Here is a 22,443-nt window from a genome sequence, read left to right on the forward strand (position 1 = left end):
ACAGAACATGCCATTTTTGGGGTTGGCTAACCTGTAAAGGAACTTATTCCTGTTTTCTGTTTGTTTGTTTGTTTGTTTGCTTGTTTGTTTGCTTGTTTTTTGTTTGTTTGTTTTTTTCATTCCCCTCTGTATTTTATTTTTTGCTGAAAATGATTAAACTAAAGTATGCCATTGACTATCATATTGGTAGGATCAGAACCATATCAGTTTATTAGCTTGTTGTCTTCTGGGAATTTAAGAGTTCTTTAGCATTTCACAAGTAAAAGAAGCAGTGGTACACAAGGTTGATCTAATCCAGGTTGTTTGGAGACATTTCTGCTATTAGACAAATGAAGGACATTCACATGCAAAAAAAAAGGAGAGAATCAGTAAAGGAAGTGATATGAAAAGAATAGAGAGGGTCATCGACCATTTAAGAAAGGAAACTGGTCATGACTGATGGCAAATTTAACACAACCAGGGGTTTCGTTAATGTTTTCAGCAGAAGGGCAACTGGTTTTCAAAGGCGGGTAAAACTTTCTGAACTGAACTTCTTTTATTAGAAGAACTATATCCTCTACATGATCAAACCAGGAGGGCAAAATTATCCACACCCAGTCAATTTGCTCAGTGCCTCATTCTTAATGAAACCCCTGTGCAACCAGTACCAAGCCCTTAACTTGCTTACAGTACCAGTCAAAGGGATTGCAGCACCTACACGCGTGTAAAATGTGTGTAGTCTGCGTGTAGTATTCGTGGACAGTGCGTGGACGGTACGTGTAATTACACTCGTGTAAAATTTACTGATCTGTTAGTTACACATATTTGCGTGTAATTTTACGCAAATGTGTGTATTTTAATCAGAGGAAGAACCTTTGTTATTCATACACGCAGTGGCATGTATTTTGCATAACAAAAAGCCACTACTAACTTGTATTCGAAACCCACGACTCTCAATGTTCACAACAAAAAGTAAATTTCAAAGCCCACAAGCATTGCTAAATTAGTGGACTAGCTTGAGCACCTGTCAAACAAATACTATTTTTTTAGTCTGTAGCAGTCTGCACTTCTGCTTAACATCTAAACTTAATTCTTAAAGATCTATGAGTTTTCGTTTACAACGTGCGTCGCAATGTAATGTTAACCAGCGCATGAAATGTCATTTCAACCCCTGTTCCTTCGATAACAATGAAATAGGGATTCAAACAGAAACTCGTGGACTCTCTCTTAATCTGCTTATTGGCCACACTTCTGCTTAAATGGCGAAGAATCAAAACTTTTTTAACAAAATCTAAGGGTTTGTTAATTTTCGATTCATCAGATTTTCATCCCTGGGTTGAGTCGTGTTGACAGATCATTGATTTGGGAAGATTTGGGTCACGTGCTAGGCAACGATGTTCAAGAAACAGATCAAGTTTCATTTCAATCAGATCAAAACAATATGCTTTCACACGGACAACATTCACTTCTGAGTACATAATATTAATGACGAATCTTCAAAGGCTTTTTAAACTTAAAGAAGATGACTGATGTTTAAAAATTAACTGAAAATCTCAAGCGAAATGTGTTTTGCTGTTATTTCGTGTCCATCAAGCCTCAGTTCGTCAGTCGCTGGCGCCCTTGTTGTTTCTCACAAAAAAAAAAAACACGACGGGAAAAGCTTTTAAATGCCTGTAAACTCAGAACACTTGGGAGTACGAAATATTTTTAATGAATCTTCGAATTGTTTTAAAGTACACAGATTGCTGAAATTTAAAATTTAAAATTGAAAGCGAAATTATGTGTTTACTTTCTGTTATCTCAGTGAATCCTAACACGCCTTTCAGTCGCTGGCGCTGCTTGTTGAAACTACATATACAACGCAAACAATACTTTAACTGTAAAGCGGTGAGCCGGTTAAAGAAAACTGGTCTATTCTATCGGAAACGTTTGATGACCAGAAGTAAGAAGGCGAAAGACTAAACCGTATCGTAGAGCAGTCCAGTACGGTAAATGTTACATGGTAAATGTTTTGTTTTCATTACACGCACTTTTAATATTTTGTTCTCATTACACGCACTAATTGAGTTCCAGTCGAACGTCTGCGTGTAATTTTACACGCAATATCATGTCTACTGCGTGATTTTACGCGCGTGCAATTACACGCATTTTCATGCATTTGCGTGTAAGGTGCGTGGACAATGCATGGACACTGCGTGGGCACTGCGTAGACACTGCATGTAATGTGAGTGTAGTACACACGCTTTACGCGCGTGTAATGCTGCAGTCCCTTTGACTGGTACTGTATAATCTTCCTTAGCATACATGCTCAATGCATGGTGTCACATGACATTGCAACATGACTTATCTGCACAGTGAGGATGCACAGAAATAATAGGTGTGAACAGCCTTAAGCATAGTATTATATAGAGAATTAAGCAAAACAGCAGCCTGCCCATAATTCTGCCATTCATAACCAATGTGAAATGTCTCAATTTCATATAAAATTGGCGAACTGCAAACAGGTGACTTAACCACTCAAAGGGAAATCAAAGCATGATGCTTAACATTACTAAAGATTATGTATCAAAAACTGATATTCACAAAAAATAGGAACTAAAAAATTATGTACAAATTGTGCTAAATACATGTACTTGCCTATGATATTACTCTACAAGCTATGATAGCTCAATAGCCTTAAGTTACAATAACTCTACTAGTTAGCATTCTATCACAAATGCCATTCTCTTATTGTCTACACCACTATCTATTCTGTTGTAAATAGTAAGAAGCCTAAAGGTGTGTGGTTGTTAACAAAAAGGCAGCCCCTTCTTTGCATTTTCAAAGTGCCTCTGAAGAGGATTTAGATACGTTTTGAACAGCTTGTGGATTTATACTATTAACCAATTAGATTATTTACTCTTGATTTCTATACATGATAGTTGACTTGGGCCAAGCCCTCATCAGCTATCACATGATAGACATCTCAAGCTCATAATCTAATTGCTAATTAACAATTAGACCCTTCGCCCGCAAGGGCTACGGGTCAATAGCCCATGAGGCAAAGCTGAATGGGCTATTGACCCGTGGCCCTTGAGGGCGAAGGGTCTAATTGTTTTAGTATCACCCAACTAGTCAGACAGAAAAGGCAATAATAAAGTTAGCAAATGCAAGTTGAAGAAATATTTATTTGGGAATAAAACGAAAGAAAGCATCACGCTCAATTGCGCCAATTTCGCTACTCGAGGACTATTACTAATAGTCCTCTAGTAGCGCAGCCAATCAAAATGCAGGAGTTGCATTTGTCCACTGGTTGGGTGATACTAATAAATGTATAGCACAAAAGAATGAGTTATGGCCTTAGGTGTCCTGCAGGGCACGATGAGAGATAAGATAAAGATTGAAGCTGCATGCTCTAAGTGAACTGCACTTACATTTTATGAGGTTGACAACTTCAATGTGATTGTAATTAGTCACCAGAGTTCCATTCACCTAAAGAGAGACGTAATAATTGTAAGACTGTTATTCATCATGGTGACAACCCAGTATTTTTTCCAGCCTGTGATTCAAAATCCTTTTCCAGATGGTGAAGTGGGTAAAGTCAAGCCTTCACTCCTCTCACTCCTACTAATGGCCTAAAAAAAGTTTCATTCCAAAGGTACTGGACCAATGAAACTGGAGTTAAATGATCTCATTTATCAGAACCTAGCAAACTCCTGTATAGTTGCATGATAGGAAGCCTTGTTCAGTATTGTCTATTTGGTCAGGGCAGTATGGTTAACCCTAAAATTGCCTCAAGTGATCCATAACTCCCACAGTATTACTTTAAGTGAGACACATACAACAGGAGGTAAGCAGTACTGTAACTGTATCTCTAAACCCTCCTTGCTAGCCCAGTCAAAAACACTATATATAGACCACAATAAAATATTTATTCCCACCTTGATGATCTTATCACCAACTTGCACACCTGTGCGATAAGCTGCTCCACCTGAAAACAAACCGGCCCAGTAATCAGAGTTATTGTTCCTGACTTCTGATGTTCTATCTCTAACATATATTATGCATCACAAGTAATGAAAAAACTTTCATGGAGTATTGACAGTTAATGCCTAAATTACTCAGCAAACTGCTGCTTATTTCACCTTGCTACTTTGTTATTATCATGGGACTTGAAGCATTAAAGATGTTCATTAAAGGGATACCAGTCAATCACATGTTATACACTGCAGTTGACCAGTACCCACTGGCATGGATGGTCAGGGGTGACTGAACACTAATCACTTTACAACATTACATGGCACAACACATTATTTAACTCTGTCAAATAGATTCCATGTTGCCATGTGTCAGTTCAGTAATTGATCACATATGGTGTCAAAATAAGGTAAGAACAAGAAAGTAGCACATGAGACAGCAGCCAAGTGAGTCACTGATGTTTCTTACAACATTTTGTCATCTTCTGTGATCATTTACAGGGCTGGAAATAACAGTCGGTCATCGGACATTGTCCGACCAAATTTTGAATATGTGCGGCCAATTTCACATTATGATCGGACATGATGTTCGAACATTTTACCAACACCAAGTTATTGCTCATCCATAAAATTCAGTTAGATACATTGTTAAAAGGCTCGAAATTGTGACAGGAGCCCATTATAGGCTTCTGCCATATCATAAAGCAGAAGTGTTCATCTTTCCTGTACTTGCCAAATAAAATACTCTTCAGAAATCTCACTATTATGCACTACAAGCATTGCGATATGCTGTTAGCACTTCATGTTTGTACCCTTGAGTCAACTTTGGTCAGGAGCACATCACTAGGAGCCTGCAACTCCCATACTAAGCCTATGTCATGGTATTTTTACAGAACAGTCTATTTTTAGGCTTCTTTTCCCACGAAAAAGGCCAGTTGCAGTCTATATGAGCGCGAATCAGTAAGGAGAAAAATGGCGGCCTCAGGTGGACATGTCGACCTAATCTTCTGGTGAAATTATAAAGTCAGTGCTTGTGATTGGTCACCAAGGTTCCTGGGAGGAGGGGCTGAATTCGCGGTAAATTCAAACTAAAAATAGATCGGTCTGTGAAAATGCAGGGACAGGACTAATTGGGGTAGTTGTACACTCCTAGTGATGGGCTCCTGTTTTAAAGGGACACAGTCAGCTGCTGCATATGCACATTAGATACCATTTCATAGCTAATTTGGACATCACACGAAGCGATCCATACTGTTTTTAACCAAATATGATAAAAATAATATCATAGGATTGAGCAAAAGCACACTTAAAAACAGGTTTTTCAGTGAACGATTGAAAAACAAGAAAAACACTGCAAAGATTGAAGCAGATTTCTGGACGTACTTTGACTTCAGGTTGAGGTGAACTTTTTTCAAAGTGAGAAAACTAGTGTCCAAGTCAGCATGGTCCTAAAGCTGACTATGTCCCTTTAATGGTAGCATTCAATAGAAAACTAGGTGCTTGAAGAAAATATAATCAGGAGATAATCAGGAGAGATCCATGCAGTTATCTTGTGGATTAAGTCATATAATCATCATAAATGATAAATTAATCATATTTAAATGCAGTTTTGAACGATTTGTATTGAAAATCTTTACAGTATGCCAATAAATTTTATTGTGCCAATTAATTATGCTAATCAATTATGCAAATTAGTGTCCGATCAAATTGATAAGATGTCCGACCAAAATGAAAATTTGAAAGGACACATGTCCTGTTAAAAAAGAAAAATTATTTCCAGCAGTGATTTACTAAACAGGTGCATGGCAACCTGGAATCTACTTACTAATGTAATAAAATGTTGATGACGTCATCTAAACATCTGAACTCCTATTGGTCATAAGTAAAAACAAATCAAAATGTAAGAAAAATCAGACATATTATATAATAGTAATTAAAAGCCTTACAAACCTTCCTTTACAGACTGTACATAAACTGGATTATCCCCTGTAACAGTCAGACCATAGCCTTTTTCATCACGCTGGATAATGACACAGTGTTGGATCAAGTGCTGGCCTAAAATTGCACAAAATTAAAAATAATAAATAATCAAAAATTACTGACATTGTGGTAAAATACTTATAAACAATAATTTATAAACCATTTAGAACTGTAGAAACTAAGAAGTCATTTCAGAAAAACCTGAAATTCTAAATATATGCTTCATTTTAAGAGCAAATAAACCAAAATAAACTACTGAACTCTCAGCTTCAATATGATTTCTGCTGCTTTACATATATTATTCTTGGCCTTAGACCAGAATGAAATTAGAACTGTAACATTTGAAAGTGGTTTACCAAAACAGTGAACGTGATCTTTTACATGATACTCTGAGTTTCAACCAGTTTTCAGCATGAAATAAGTCCCTCTAGTTATTTCAAAGCACAAAGTAAACATCAAAAGTTTGCTCTTCATGCCTGCCACATTACTTCTTTCCAGAAATCACTATGTTCAAATAAAGCTGCAGCATTTGTAAACAAATCCAGCAATCACATTATTACTGTCCATCAAAGATGACCTCAGTTACAGTGAAAAAATTTACCAACATTTCAGATCCCCAAAACCGTTATCTAGCAATTCCTTCTCCAGCAGAGATCTTGCAACTCTCATTATTCACAATCATACTATATATTTGCCATTAATACATACACATGCGGTAGAAATTTAAATTGCCCAATTTCATTCCAATCAAGGAACAATAAAACATATTAAAGCAACATACATAACAATATACCACCACCCCATATTAAAATATTTTCTGTAAGTGAAACTCTAGATCTCCTGAACTTTACAACAATACAATGAAAATAAATTTCTACAGGAAACTTTAAATTAATGGTGCTAAGAATTTTATTCCCCAAGGAAGCCTAAGGAATCTAGCAGAGCCCATAGTGAAAACAGTTTTCTCTCTCATGAGAACTTTGTATCACTCATCTATAGTCACACCTTCTGCACAAAATGATGTAGAAGAAGTGAAAGGAATTGTTCCCCAAGCGAAACCACAAAGAAATAATAGTTTGAAGCACTTGTCTCCATGTTATCAGGGGTTCTCAACCCTCCAAGTTAACTTTTTTCCTTAGTGGCCATTTGGCCACTGACTGTTCAGGTTTGGTCACCAGTGAAAAATTCTAGTCACCAAAATATATGCATAAATTAATAATTAATTAATAATAAATAATAATCTTATTATCTACCTGTATTATTAATAACATTTTCCTTGAACCACCAAGTAAATTGAAGTCCCATTCAGTAAAAGAACTACCTAATGTTGATTCAAATATGCTTTTATTGGAATGATTGATGATCAAATGAAATAGTTTCTGATCACAATGAAAAAGTACTATATTATTGCAACAGTGTTGTGAGTTGATCACAGTTCTCATTCAGTCATTTTAAATTGATTGGCTTTCACTTTCAATAAATCTTTTACAATGGTTATAATAATGCAAATGTACATGCCTTCAAATGGCTCCATCGATTTACAAGTGACACCACAAATATCAAAAACCAAAGGTTCAGACTATCTTCATTATAAACTCTTGCTTGAGTTTTTAATATTTTATAATCACACTTAAATGGTAACTTAGGATTGACTTGAGCACTCCAAACAATTCAAACTTTCATGCTATGAAATAAAGTTTTTTTTGTTTTTAATCTATACTAGTGACACATATTTACAAGTCTACAGCCAGCACACAGAAATCCATATTTCTGCATTAAAACTTAGAAACCACATGTGGTATGGACTTCAGATTAAAGAAATGGTCTTCTTGATCTTTTTGAGGATTTGAACCATTCCTTCACTGCTGGCGCTGGTTGTGAAATCAACCATCAAAAAGCGTGAGCATGTATGAATGAAACGTATGTTTACCGCCATTTTTCCCGCGAAAATATTTGATGAAAATTAAGAAAAAAAGTCTCTTCACAAAACACAGAAATATTTGTGTATATCATTTATAATTCACACAACAGGAGCAGTGCAAACGACACAGATTATACCAAGTTAAAATAAGATAGCCTCATTCGCAGCTGAATGGCGGAAAGTTTTCCAATGTTTATCAAGGCGGCATCAAATTCTTGCCGAGATCATAAAGTGAACACTATTTTTACCTTATCGCTTATGATCTTTTTAAATGTTCAACCTCGTTTTCTGCTTGAATAAGCAAACGATATAAAACTTCATCTGAAAATTAAAGACTGTATTGAAATGGACAGGAAAGTTCACGCTCATATTGTTTGTCATTTTGAATTTAATATGCGAACCACAGAACGCGAATACTCAATGCAAAAATACTTTCACAAGTTTTAGGGCAATCACTGAGACGGATATTTTTTATTGATGAAATCTTTGACAATTTAAAAATAAACCCAGGTTCGTTCACACAAGTGAAATTTATTTACAACTACAAGCCGCTTTTCTATGAAGCGTTATTAGTATCAAAATTAGAATGCAAATTATGTTATGGTGTTTCGTATTTTATTCGGCCACACTGATGAATTACGTTCGAACGCTTGATCGAATTATGTTGCGCTCTTTTGAATTATGTTCAGAAGTTTGAACTTATTATAGAATACTATTAAACCGTTTGTAAATTATGTTCGGTTCTTAAGAGTTATGTTCGGAATGTTTAGCTTATAATTGCTTTGGTTGTTTTCTTGATTTATGTTTTGACTTATGGAATGCGGCTTCGAATTATGTTCGGCAAGTGGATTAGAGCCTCGCAGGACGAAACTCACGAGCAGTCCTGGGACGAGTAAATTTTCCCGCGCTTTCAATAATTTATTCCAATTATTAACAGTGTTGGTGGTATGGCGTACAAGTCGATCACTTTCGAATTGGAGCTAATTGGGCAGACATGCAAGTGATATAATCGATTTGACTGAACGAAGTGCTTGTCAGAGTGATTTTCAACAATTCCGCCTTCACTGGTTGTACAATTGTGTGTTACAGTGATCTCATTCCATCTGGAGAAGCTTCATACTTTTCATCACAGTTTTTCTTTATTTATAGAATCCCCCGTGCTTGTGTTATCAAGTTTGCTCTAAAGTCAAGTATTTTTGTGTCCACTGAAACAAAATACGTTTCTCAAATACATCTAGATGTTTCTCAAATATATTGTGGATCCTGTCACCGTCGAGCTTTCCAAGCTTTTGCAATTCCTCTTCTTTTCGATGGCAAATGACCAGATTGCGTGTGTTGTCTCACGCTTCCAGGCAAAAGTGTCATGTGCCAAAGTTCAGTCGAGTGGAACGAATTTCGTCACGTCCCAAGCTCAACTGAATGCAATTCCTTGATCTTTGTTTACCATGTAACATTTCATTTTATTCAGTCTCCATTTCTGTTGGTTAAAATCCCACAACAACTAGCTTTGCAAAGTGAATTCTTAATGCTCAGAACGTTTTTCTTTTCGCTCTAGATGATAGTCCGCTCAAGCTCCTGACGCATAGGTCACGTTAATTTTAGTCGCCGAGCTGGCGACTTGCATTCTAATTTAGTCGCCAGCTCCAAAATTCTAGTCGCATGGCGCCTAAAATGGTCGCAACTTGGAGGGTTGGTTCTATTAAGGCCCAGGCACCAGGCAAATTGACTAGCTGTGAGGAAGACTTTGCCTGCCTAGTTTGACCTTCTAGAGAAAAGTTGTCTCACAACAAAGTTCAGTTCAAAAAGTTTTGCCCGCCTGTGAAAACCAGTTGCCCTACTACTGAAAATGTTAATGAAAACTCTGTATTACTGAAAGCACAAGTTATAAATATGCTACTTTACAGCATTTTGCACCACACATATCCTGATTTAAGACACAAAAATCAGTCAAAGTCAGTGTGGTACACTGACTTCTTTAGCTGTCTTACAGATAGGCCCGTTTAAAAGCCTAATGTAAATTAGCCAGTCATTTGGTATACACGTACCAAGTATACCATGCTGGTTCATGGGTTTACTTGGTATATAAAAATTATCAATAGTACCACTGATTAATAAGAATCATTATTATGTGGCTGTGTCTCACAAGGACTGGGAACTACCGAATTCACAAATTTGATTGGCTGAAATCGATATTGAAAGCGGTCTAGATTTTCCCATCTACACTGGCATCTAGACCAGTAATGTTTTGCAGCTAAAAAGTTGCACACTAGAATGTAAAAATATTGACTATTTTCTACTGACAATATTTATCTAAGGAAGTCCCAAAAAACCTTATGAGAAAAAAAAAAACTAAAGAGAATGAGCAAACTTTGGCAGAATTAATTTCAGCTCATCGCTGTTCGCAAGCAAAATGTCAGTTAGTACAAACCAGTTACATTAAACGAATTAAATTGTTCTTGTTTGCCGTATAATAAACATCTTATTAACCAAGCTTAGTCGGTCTGTATGGGAGAATCTTGACCTCGGTCTGTACTCACGACCTTGGTCAAGATTCTCCCAAAAGACCTCCTGCTCAGTTACCATAATAAGAGCTAAGTTAAAGAGGGGCAGTTACAAAAGAATTTAATTTAACCTTGGTTCCTTGAATAAACATCATATGATCACAGACCGACCTAGACCCAGCATTTATTTAGGGCATGTCATTAAATCAAGGAAGAAGGATAAGCGATAAAATGACAAATGAAAGTTTTTTTTGATAAAACAATGTTACAAAACACCATTTATCAAACAAATTACCCCAGCAGAACTTAAAAAAAAAAATCTTAGATATTGCAATTGTATTATGACTAATAATAAAATGCGAATTTAGAAAAAATTACCAGTAACAATCAAAACAAAATACTTAGCGTCTCAGAAGATCAATATCTAAAAATCAACAAAATGACACCATTTGTGCAAATATGCATAAACATGTGTCCCAAGGAAGTCATGTTAAACCATCACCATGGAAACACGACAAAAATTTTATTCTTCCACAACATAAAGTAATTCTTACTTTTAAAAAAGACTTTCAGAACAGCCACTTTAAATTCCTTAACAAAGTAACTACTTAAACAAATTCTTAAAATTTCCAAGAAATAACCCATTTAAAAGAACAAGACCCTAGTGCATAGAAAAACATGGAATCAAACCTATATTAATTTCTTTGTGTAGTTGGAACTAGAATGGAAATGAGGACAAATTGAATATTAAATCGATCACGTTGATCAAGCTGTGAAAAGAACAGTCCACAAAACAAACGATAAAATCGTTCGAAAAAATAGGTGTTAAAAACACTTATTGATAGCCTGAGTGTCCATTGTATTTCTCCAAATAACCACTTCGCCAATTACCAGTGAGCAAGATATTCAAAAATCGATAACAATGCGTCTATCTCAGCCTAATAAAATACGAAATGAGAAAACGATTCGAAAGACAAAGTGTAATTTTCTTCCACCGATGACAGGTTGGCTTATGGACAGAAAAGAGCTTTTCTAGGATATAACTGCAAATTAAATTCAGAGTAATTGCAGCGGAAGATATTGTTCGTCAAACCAGGCCAATTCTACATTGGGGATAATATGAACGGCTCTTCGAGCGAAATAAGAGTGAATTGTACAGTCCAGTGTTGAGAAACGATGAAAGTATGTCCACAAAAGAGGAATTGAACGTAACCCGAGTGCGGATAATCTGTGCAATGGAAAAACATCTTCAAAATTGACAAATTCAATACACAGCAATTCCAAGCTATTCAGCAGCTTAGAACAACACTGAAAATCAGTCTTCGATGATAAAGAAAGACGATTTTTACACCCAAACTAACTTACCATCCTGATTTTCAGCCGGATCCATCGCTTGCTGTAAAGTCAACCCTGGCGGTGGGTCACCCTGGAAGAAAAAACACCAACGCTAAAGCGCATAAGAAACGATTAAAACAACAGCGGCCCTAAACCCATCAGTCGACTTGCAATCGGCCAAACAGGTTCGTGGAGACGAGCGAATAGAACAGACACCCTTTCAACATGCTGAAGAAATTCCAAACCCTGCGTGTTACTTAGCTTTTAACACAAGTGGCTCCATCTACATTTACGTTGGCCAATCGAGCTGTGTTTTTCAATGGAACGCAATTTATTCTGAACACGAAGCAAAACTGCGCTAATTCCAAAAAATATTTCCTTCACTACGGTGCAAACTAATTCATTAGTACGTTTAGTGGAATCGCAAGTTGTCAACTATACTATTAGTCCAAAACAACCGGCTCTCTAACCTTTCTGCACAATCAGCTTGAGGCGATAAACAAAGACATAGATGACATTATTCATTCTTTCACTGTCGATACATCGATCGAGACGGTGGTGGACCCCACAAAAATGATGCAAATTATCTTCTATCTTCCAACAATGGACGGCGAAAAGATACACCTCCGCACAGCACTCAAATTCCCTGAATGTTGCAACCTTTTCAGTTTCAATGTAAGAGCTCTGTATCCGGAGGAAATTTGACTTGTTCGAAATACTGATAGACGCGTTGAGACCGAGCAATTTGTTCGAATCCTTTGCGAGTGGTGAACGATTCGGCCCCGTTCACTCTGGCGTAATATGCGGTCGAGAAAAAATGATAGAGCAAAACAAATCTCCTAATTTTCCAGCCCTCTTGCAACAACCAATATGGCGCTCGGATATTGTCGAGCAAAGTGCCCCTGATAAACACGCAGCAAATAAGACACCCCGCAGGTCCCGTGTTTCTAGCGACGCGGGAGATCCCTCAACATCCCTAGGGATCAGCAAAACACCAGCAGCTTCCAAAACAATATTGGTCGCGTCGAGATATTCCCAGTGAATTTCAGTGATGTGTTCTTCTTGACTTCACTATGATCTTCACACAAGGTAGTTAAATGGAGACTCTGTATCACGTTTTCTCTCATTCCTTGATCTTTCTTTCTTTTCTTTTTTTATCAATGATCATTTCTTTTTTTTTTTAGGTAGCTCATAAAAATGTTGTTCCTCACCAGGAAAAATAAAACTTCCAAAGATGTTAAACAACTTAACAAGGAGCACTTGAGCATGCGCAGAGTAAAGGGACATTCTCATGAGCATACATGGATAATTCAAAATCCAAATGACGTATTTTCATTGATGGAAACATAAAAATAATGGTCGAGTTTTGTTATATGTAAATGCACTGAAGCTATGAAAGGGGTGTTATAATAAGCTACCAATTCACATGGTTATGCTGTCAAATTGAAAATGTCTGGCAGAATTTTCCAATTCTGTCTATGTGTCTTGTAAAATTCACTTAAGACTAGAAAAAAATTGGCTTTCTCTTCAACATCAATTCACTTAAGGCGGGGGTTAATATGAAAGCCGTATTTTGGCTGGGTATCGTGGTTTTAACGCAAATATCTCCTTCACGTTTCAAGCAGTCAAAAATCTCTCTGCTCCTCCCACATATCTACGTTTTTGGCTGTTTTGTAAATTTTTTGGTGATTTTTGGGTATATTTGGGGATGAATAGTTTTTCTCAAAGGATTAGTAAAATTTATGGAAACTGAAGAAATTTTGAAGATTTGATGTTGATTTAAGGACGGTGCCTACTAAATACAAAGGCTTTTACGCCAGTTTAGAAGCACGCGGAAAAAGTAGATATTTGCAAGGGCTATTGGAATCCACAAAGAAAAATTGGGTTAACCACGCATTTTTTCGAGATAATCAGCCTTGAATCCCAACAAAAATGCTGACATCAGCATTTTTCTGAAAAAGAAGGAAAGGATATTTCTTTACAAATTTCCTTAGAATTCACCTTAACATACAGAAAAGCAAACACATTTAAAAAGATCTTTAAACTACATGGCAAATGGTAACATAAAAATCATTTTTGGTATGCTTTTAACAACAAAATCGTTGCAGCAGCGCCTTTAGCGTCTCTGACAGTCTTCCTCTGGTTCAGCCAAAATACAGTCTAAATACCTTTTGCTGACAACCAGAAACTAGTCACGTGTTGAATAGGCTTGCCACTTCCATTTCATATCATAAAATGTAGGGGTAACCACGCGTTTTTTAAAGTTATTCATCTTTTTTGAAAACTTTTACAGTGCCCGTTTCATTTTTTCCTGTCACCTCCCCAGTAAGAAAGACATTTGCGTATCTCCCACTTGTTTTGCGCGCGCACTACGCCATCTGCAGGTACATGTTTACAGTTGGATTTCAGTACAATTTTCAACAGATACCAGCTAGGTTTTCAGCTGGAAGACGTAAACAGTTAGTGGTTAGCGATATGCTGCTATTCTGGTGTTCCTGGCTTAAGTACAGGTTCATTAAACTTGATTTGGTTACAGTAGGAAAATTTTGCTCTCATTTTAGTCGTGTACGTGATAGCGTAGTTGATTGCGTCAATGTCAACCCTAGCGCGCGTGGCGCTTAAACCATGGCTTGCGTGATGCGCAGAACATGTGCGCACTAACAAAAGTAGGCACCGTCCTTAAAATTAGAATTTGAAGTTAAAAATCAGTAGACGTACACCAAACAGTTGTCCACCAACCTGGGGTGCCCTTTCGGAGGCGTTCAACTGTCTGGTGGTGTTCCAAAACTTTTCTTTTCCTTTTAATCCTTCTTTAAACTTCCTAAAACTTCACTTAAATTCAGGTAGACCCCCGCCTTAATATGTTCATCCCGGTGACTCAGACTCGTTTCTTTTTTGGTTTTTTTTTCATATAAGGTACTAAGTCATCATTTTAGCACCGCTTTGACCGTGATCATGCCTTCGTCAAAACAAAGGTGTCAAAACAGGGTCTTTGTGAAGATCAGAACTGATCAGCAATGGATTTAACAAAAAGACTTTCTGAAGAGGCAACGATGATCAAAATGTTTATGATGTTTTATTTCCAGTTCTTTCCGTTAACACGGCCCAATATCTCGGTTGGGAAAAGCTAGAAGGCGAAGAGAAGGTGGAAATAGACGGCTTCAATATTCATATATACACTATGTATGAGCATGATAATATCTCGACTGCCTTTGAGAAACGTTTATAGAATGTTTTGTACTGTTTATCTTGTTTGTTTGTTTCTGCAGATCTTTGCAGAAATTTCGGCTAACTCTTGAGCCTTAACAAGAGACTAACTTCTCTTGGCCTTGACACTGTTATTCGTGATTTGAATAAATTAAGAAAGATTGAGCTGTTAAATAGTTAAAGGCCTAGTTCACACTAGCGAAATAACGACATAATGGTTAATGATGCAATATGAACTTCCACATAAAAGCAAAAGGAAACGATCAGGATTTTTCCTTATGTCGTGTGAACTAGGCACTGTACACTCAAAATTAGCTTAAAATGTATCACTGAATGTTTTGACTGGAAAACAACAAACTGACCGTGATGTTAAGTTGGATTTCAGCTAGAGAGCTAACCTGCCAAATTATTGAGCTGTGGTAAATTGAAGTCCATATGTGATAGATCGTATCAGGAGAGGAATTTTCCGTATTCCAGGCATACTGTATTTAACATTTAAATTATGATCTCGAGATTTCTATCACGCATATACAATGCAGTATAAACAAATACAATACAGCAATCTAATTGTTTTAGTATACAAGTAAATCTACTGCTCGTAACTAAATCCTTTTCACAGACACTTCGAAAACGCGAAGAAACGACCGCCATTTTGTTAACAAGGGCACACTGCTAAGCTACTCGATGTCAACACTGAGCAGAATAGATAGTAATAGTCCATGGGCCAAGACCCCCAAAAGTGGTTTTTTTGTACCATGTGGAGGGACCAGTGCTATCACGTATTTTCTCAATCTGCAATAACTGAAGTCTATTTTAAGGTATGATAGCAAGCTTCTATCAGTAGCTTTCTTGCTCTAAACATGTGATAAAATGACGTCATCTAAACTGCCTAATGACCACGGATCCGGTCAACAGCTTCAGATTCTGAGCGATGTCCATCGTACAATTCTCTTCAAACAACATTTTATACATTTTAGGCCTAGCAGAATATGACATTGATTCAATTGCAAAAGAAGAAAATTTTTTTAAGGTTGTCTCGTTGCCATGGAGACGGAAATGGTCAATGAGTCCACAACTGAAATAAAAGTCACTGAAAATAAGGCTTTTCACTTCCTAATTTTAAAAAATAACAACTGCAATATACGTTGTCAAAAAGTTCAATCATTTGTAGATCACTCTAGCACTGGCTTGGATTAACTATTCAGCTAATGAGTTTTAAAGAGCTCCCTTAACGAGTCCTCTTTCTCCTGATATCATCCATTCTGAAGCCATACCGGTACCAAACACATTGGAGACTTGTCCTTTTCGCGTCAGTCAAGCATCATTTTCACTTAAATGTAAACAAAGACTCATGTTTAATGTCAGCAAATATAACAGCTAAGTTATTTTAAAGCATTTAGCGGTTGCCATGACAACCACAAACAGTTACTCGATACATTAAAAAGAGTACATCGTTCGAAACTAAACCTTACGAATGTAAGAGTATGTATAAGGAAAGTTATTTCATATTTTTCCTATGGTTATGAGATTCTTACCTTTCGCTTTCTTCATCGTCATTGTCGTCAACGGATAATACATCGTCGTCATCATCTGGCCTGTTTGTGCAATCTTGAAGCCGGCACATATCAGTACATTTCAGCCCATTGACAATGCAGGAGCACGATGGAAGTTTGCAGGACCTACTGCACTAACAATTCTAGAACAGCTTGCGGAGCTGGCTGACCACCCATCCAGTCTACGACCAGCTTGTCGTCTTCACTACACCAGCCAAATCCCACTGGTGATGGGATGGCTGGGCATCTTTGTAAACTTCGTCTCCAGACAGCACGCCTGGTAGTTTGCTCGTAGCGAGTGTTTATGCAGCGTATCATTGCAGGGTGGCAGCTGGTTGGAATCAACGTCTCCTCTCTTCAAACAGAACAGTCGATATCGCAGCTCATCGATGTCGCTTGTCCCAGAGTTGCTGCAGTACATGGCACATGTAAATTTCTGAAGACTATGGTACAGGTGATCAGACATATTCCAGAACATACCCAAATGCTGGAACATCTCTTGAAATTCAGCATTTTGCTTTACAATTCGATAACCTGCAACCTTTCCCCGTCCGGCAAAAGCACTAAGAGTGTCGCACCCTGTGAATGCATGAAAGTCCGGCAGTGATCTGCATACACTTGCTCCAACCCTCTCAACTACTCTTGAGATATCGATGTACTTGACTCTGGTCTGTGAACCACTTTTAATGAATACTGAAGAAGGAATAAAACTCTTGAAGGCCAAAAGAAGTACCAACACATCAGTGTCTTCTGATACTATGACGACCGAAGCAAACCTCGATTTAGCTGCATGGGCTGCATGTAAGAGGATTCGGGTGTCAGCCTCCTCTTGGGTTGATTCGAGCTCACTGATAGGTTGCATTATTCCAGACGATAATTGGTAACATGTTTCGCCACACGTGACAACCAGAGTCTTTCCAGATATAGCTTCTCTGTGTACTTTTCTTTCTTCCACTCGCTGGTTACAAACGCTATGAAAGCTTGTTTGTTTGAGCTACACAGGAATCTTCTCCACTGTTAAACCTTGTGTTCGGCTTGAATATTGCGGTATTCGCTTCCTAAACCGTCACCCCTGTTCTCTCTTTCGGCGTTCTTTATGGATTCCTCTCTGTAATCTTCGAAGACGACATCAATCCTGTTACTTGTTCCACCTTCGTTTAGAACTCTGCAAAGAAGAGTTTTAGCAACTGCCGCAAATGTCTTCTTATCACCTTTCAAACACTGGACAAGAGCCATCCCATCTATTACACATGCCGAGGGTTGGGGAATGGCATCTGCTGCTTCGAAATTTTTATGCAGTTCTTTAGCCAAGGACGCTTTGTTCGTCTTACGCATCAAGCCATCTGCGGTAGCTAATGACCAAGGGAGTGGTCCGAGAGGATGGGATAACACTTCTCTCATCTGTAAGTCTCTGCTCTCTGCGATAACAATCATTTGAGCAAACAGTCTTCTGTCGGCCTTGATGATCACTTCTTGGTTCTTACCAGCTTTAACTGATACCTCCTGGTTCAAGTGAGCAAAAGTCTTTCAGCTTAGCTTTCGTGATTGAAAGCCGAGAGCAACGACCTCAGTCTAATCCACCAAAGGTCAAGTTCCATGATTCAATCAACAACAACAACAACAACAACAGTTTATTTCTTCTACTGTAAACAACTAAAAGAATTTACAATTACAATCTTGTAAATTCTTTTAGTTGTTTACAGTAGTAGGAATAAACTGTTGTTCTTGTTGTTGTTGATTGAATCATGGAACTTGACTTTGGGTGGATTAGACTGAAGTCGTTGCTCTCGGAATGCTTTGTAGGCTTCCTCTCCTTTATCTTTAGCTTGTAGGAAGTCGTGCTCTACATCAGGAGTGGCAACTTTTCCTGTGGAAAGACAGACGAGGTCTTGAAGGTCAGGGCTGAATTGGTTGAGCCAAGTGTTTTGAAGAATTGACACTATGGATTGAACATCAGCTTCGTCTCTTCGTATTCTTGTTGGTTGTAGATCTTTGTGTTGGGAACAAGAACTACTGATGTGCAGTATATATCTTTGAGTTGCCTCAGGAAGGTGCTCCGGTATTCAGCGACCAGGTAGAATTTGTAGGATTTCACGTGCGAATTTTTAGTTTTGCTTGCCATTTATGTATGAAAATTACTACTATTTAAACGCTACTGTTTCCTAGCGCGCCAATCTTTTCAACGTTTTCTCTAGCTTCAAGTTAATATCGTTGCGGAATCTATTCTACCTAGCTTCACCGTCTTCGCTATCCAGTCAGGAAACATTTGTAAGTCTTTATATTCTGTCCTGTATTTCTCATATCGCTCGGCTCTTCTTCACATGTATTTTTATTTATTTTTCTAGTCGAACCTCGCTCGCTCTATCTTTCAATTCTCAACGGGTTCCTCGAGTCTCTTCAACAGAGCGTGAGTTCGAAATCTCTAGACGTAGCGTCAACAAGGACTGTAAGCTACAGAATTTGCTTACTGCATTAAGCCTTAGACTGAAACCTTTAGTTCCTCCTGACTTTTGAGTGTCTTTGTTGACAGTGTCCTCGCACGTCTGATCAACAGGTATTCTCCCAGAGGGTTGTCTTCGCCAATCTGAACAGAAAATCCTCCGGATCGCAAGTATTCCAGGGTGTCCGGATGCTCTGCTGGTAGATGTGACATCTCATGCAGATATGCTGAAAGGTACCTGGCGTAGTTAAGGTTATCATATGCGAAACACCACGGGACAATTTCACTGATATATGAAAGGTGAAGATCCCAATCTCCCTCCCGAGATCCTCTTAACAGACCAAGTAATATTTCCACCATGTCAACATAAGACATCCAGAACTTCGATAGCTTCCCATTATCATGTCGGAGATAGCTCGTATACAAGCAGAACAGTTGCGATACTTCTTCAAATGAGGGACTCTCCACTGTGTCTTTGAATTCTTGTTCACATGTGTTATCACAGAGCGCTTTCAGTCCTTTTAAAAACGCATTAACAGTAGGCTTCTTCTCTTTCTGATGTTCCTCAATCCAAGAGTTAAATCCCATCCATGCTAGCCTGTTAAGAGCTTCATACATGAGCTTGTGAAATCATACGGCGCGATTATATGTACGGCCTTCTAGAACACCAGCCACAGATCCTTCAGCAATTACTCCAGACTCGACTATTACGTCTCGTAAACCAGCATCTTGGAAACGCTTTCCGATCACTGAATAGAAAGTGCAAATGGTATGGAGCACACCCATTCTCAACACAAGGTCATTAAACTGTGCCCTGTATTTCCACTTTATCTCAGTAGCTTTAGCTTTGGAGGTTTAAAGTTTCCTTAATCTGTAGGGACTTGATGAGGACTTGGTACACAGCTGACATGTTCGTCGCTGGGGCATTGATTGTTGGAAGATAGCCCACGTTATCCTTGGCAACTTCTTGGTTATTACGCACCAAAATATTGAAACCAGTCCAACCAGGAACAGATTGCTTCTGACTTGCATGAATGCGTACTAAAACCCATAGCAAGTTCTTTCTCCATGCACATTCCATGATTTGATTTAACTTGACCTCCACATATCCTCTAGAATGGGGCCCACAGCGCTCGCCGGCATTATAGATAGGTACAGTTTCATCATTCACAGACTCGATACTTCTCCTCTTCGATTTCACAATTTCACAATTTCACAAGACAACCATCAAAATGCTGATTGTTTAGTTATGTAGCTACTTGTTATAGCTTTTATTGAGTTTTAAACACATACCGGCTTACAAACGATGAGAATTAATGATTAAGGCAACACAGTGCTGGGCTGTCGAGTCCATGTAGATCTCGAAGGACTGTAAGTTTTTATATAATTTGAGGTTCAAAATATCACTATATCGTCATAAAAATGCTTATTGTTTAGTTATACAGCTAATATTTTGTATATATTGTTGATTTCTAATCAGATCTCTACTTAAAGATTATCGAAATCAGTGAATAAGTCAAACGTACTTACCTGCCGTGAAGGTCGCCATCTTGAATTTCCCCATAATGCATTGCAACATTTGAAGTAATCCATAACTTACTATATCGTCGCTTTTAAAGAGGTAAATTGAAATTTGGTTCCTAAAAAATGATTTGTGTTCTTTCTTGTTGTATTTATATGTGTGAAGACTATTTTTGATCCAGCTTAATATTTTTAATATGACTTTTGAAAACAAGCCTCGTTTTCATGCAAAAGCGAATTTTGGTGATATTTCAGCCAATAAAATATACAAGAAAGCTACTCTTTAGGGGTTGCTATCATAACATCTTGTAATCACCCCCAACTTAGCTTCAAATTTGTCACACTCTCAGCTGGTCCCTCTGAGTGGTACATCTGAGAGGGTCTGGCCCATGGACTATAAGTATCGCAGCCAATAAGAGAGCGGCATTCGTGATAGAAGGCTGGTAGATCTATACTAATGCGGAGAAGAGATTCTTTTTATATCGTCACGTTATTAAGTGAGACAGTCAATTCCATCAGAAAAGACATTTTTCTTATTTCTTGTCTCTCTTTGCATGGGCCAAAAGTGACCAAAGATCAATAATCGTGATCAGACAATTTTTTTCTCGGTTCTAGTGTTTATTTTAAAAAATCAGGAAAGCTATGAAAAGTCTTTCTCAAACTCATTAATAATTCACCAAGTTAAAACAAAGAAAATCACAACCGAGAAGGAGGTTTGGATACCCGGTCTTAATAAGCGTAGATTTTTATAATTTTATTTCTGCGTTTACTCCTTAGTTTTTGCTTCGATTGAGAAGATATATCAAACACTCGAGACAGTGTTTCATTGGCTATCCAAACACCTCGAATTTCGTCAAATATACACGCGCGTCGTATTTTCAACTCTCTTCTCGGTGTTTGGATATGCCGATGAAACACTGTCTCTCATGTTGGATATATTACATAAAGGACTCAAAAACGTCAAAGTTGTTTATGCATAGTTAAAACCTGATCGAAATCAGAAAAAGAATACCGATTAATATATTATCATGTCTGTAGATCTCGAATCATGGAAAATTTACGCAAATCTACCGCGGGGAAGTCGTTTATTTGATAATTACGTACATGATAAGAAGGACACAGGATGAACACCCGCGTGTACAAACAAGATGAGAAAAAAAGACTCTAATTACATCCGTTTGAAGATATGACTACGTCGGTGGATTGGTATATCAATGCGAAATGCGATTGATCCGTGATGGTAAAAAATGCAACTGTCTTCAATAGAGGGTCAGGCCAAATACTCGAACTAGCTAAGCCTCGCCGCTGCGAACACACATACGCGATCAGTATTCTAGAAGTGTGTAAACATACCCGTTGCTGAGAGTGGAAAAGGCGGGCCAGGGCAGGGTCAGTTCAGATCACATCATTGGTAAAACCGTTTATTACGTTTATCTAGTATATCAACTTTTACGTAATCACGGACGTCAATAGAAAACCACATTCGTTTATAATTCATATATATGTAATAATTGTATTATGGTAAAGCACGGCTCAATGCTATTTGTAATAGAAGATCATGCATTATTTTGAAACTAAGTCATTTCACGATCTTTCACGCGAAGAAGAAATACTCCCTAGTTAAAAGTACCTTGCCTCAGTTTCATCGCCTTCTTTAGGTATGATGTCTGACAACTACTAGTGATAGCTGGATTCCTGAACGCTCTATGAGAGGTACATATACCGAGGGAAATGATCAAGGTCATCCCTATAAATCTCAGATTATTTAAACTAATTTTTTCCTATTTTCCCGATCTCGATTTGATGCCTGCAATAGTTTTTCAGTTTTCTTGTTTATAGGAAGTCAGCTTCGTAAACATGTCACGGCATGGCACGTGCAGTCGCGATTCGCAGTAGTTTCAATTCGTACAGTTCTCCGGTCGTTGATTGACTTTCGACGGTTTGACCCTGACATCGGCACTAAAATTCATATTCATGACAGAATATAATAAGTATATACATTGGTAGGAACCCCGCCTTAACTGGCATCCCTTTATTACCAACATCTCCT

The 22,443-nt window shown here is 37.8% G+C and overlaps 1 protein-coding gene across 6 annotated transcripts in view; it reads right to left on the minus strand.

Moving 5' to 3' along the window:
* LOC145492976 (rho guanine nucleotide exchange factor 11-like) overlaps window positions 1-12,851 on the minus strand; it is a 69,470-nt gene extending 56,619 nt beyond the window's left edge. For 5 of the 6 annotated variants that reach the window (XM_081472355.1, XM_081472356.1, XM_081472358.1 and 2 more), the window contains exons 1-5: window positions 12,143-12,851; window positions 11,703-11,763; window positions 5,886-5,990; window positions 3,900-3,949; window positions 3,393-3,450 (exon numbers count right to left, since the gene is read on the minus strand). In XM_081472355.1, the coding sequence (XP_081328481.1) occupies window positions 3,393-3,450; window positions 3,900-3,949; window positions 5,886-5,990; window positions 11,703-11,727 (238 nt within the window). In that variant the 5' untranslated portion in view covers window positions 11,728-11,763; window positions 12,143-12,851. The remainder of the gene's footprint in view (window positions 1-3,392; window positions 3,451-3,899; window positions 3,950-5,885; window positions 5,991-11,702; window positions 11,764-12,142) is intronic. The other variant, XM_081472359.1, reaches the window with a different exon arrangement.
* Window positions 12,852-22,443: the final 9,592 nt, after the last annotated feature.

This window comes from Orbicella franksi, chromosome 7, assembly GCF_964199315.1.
Source record: "Orbicella franksi chromosome 7, jaOrbFran1.1, whole genome shotgun sequence".
In the NCBI taxonomy this organism is placed as follows: domain Eukaryota; kingdom Metazoa; phylum Cnidaria; class Anthozoa; order Scleractinia; family Merulinidae; genus Orbicella; species Orbicella franksi.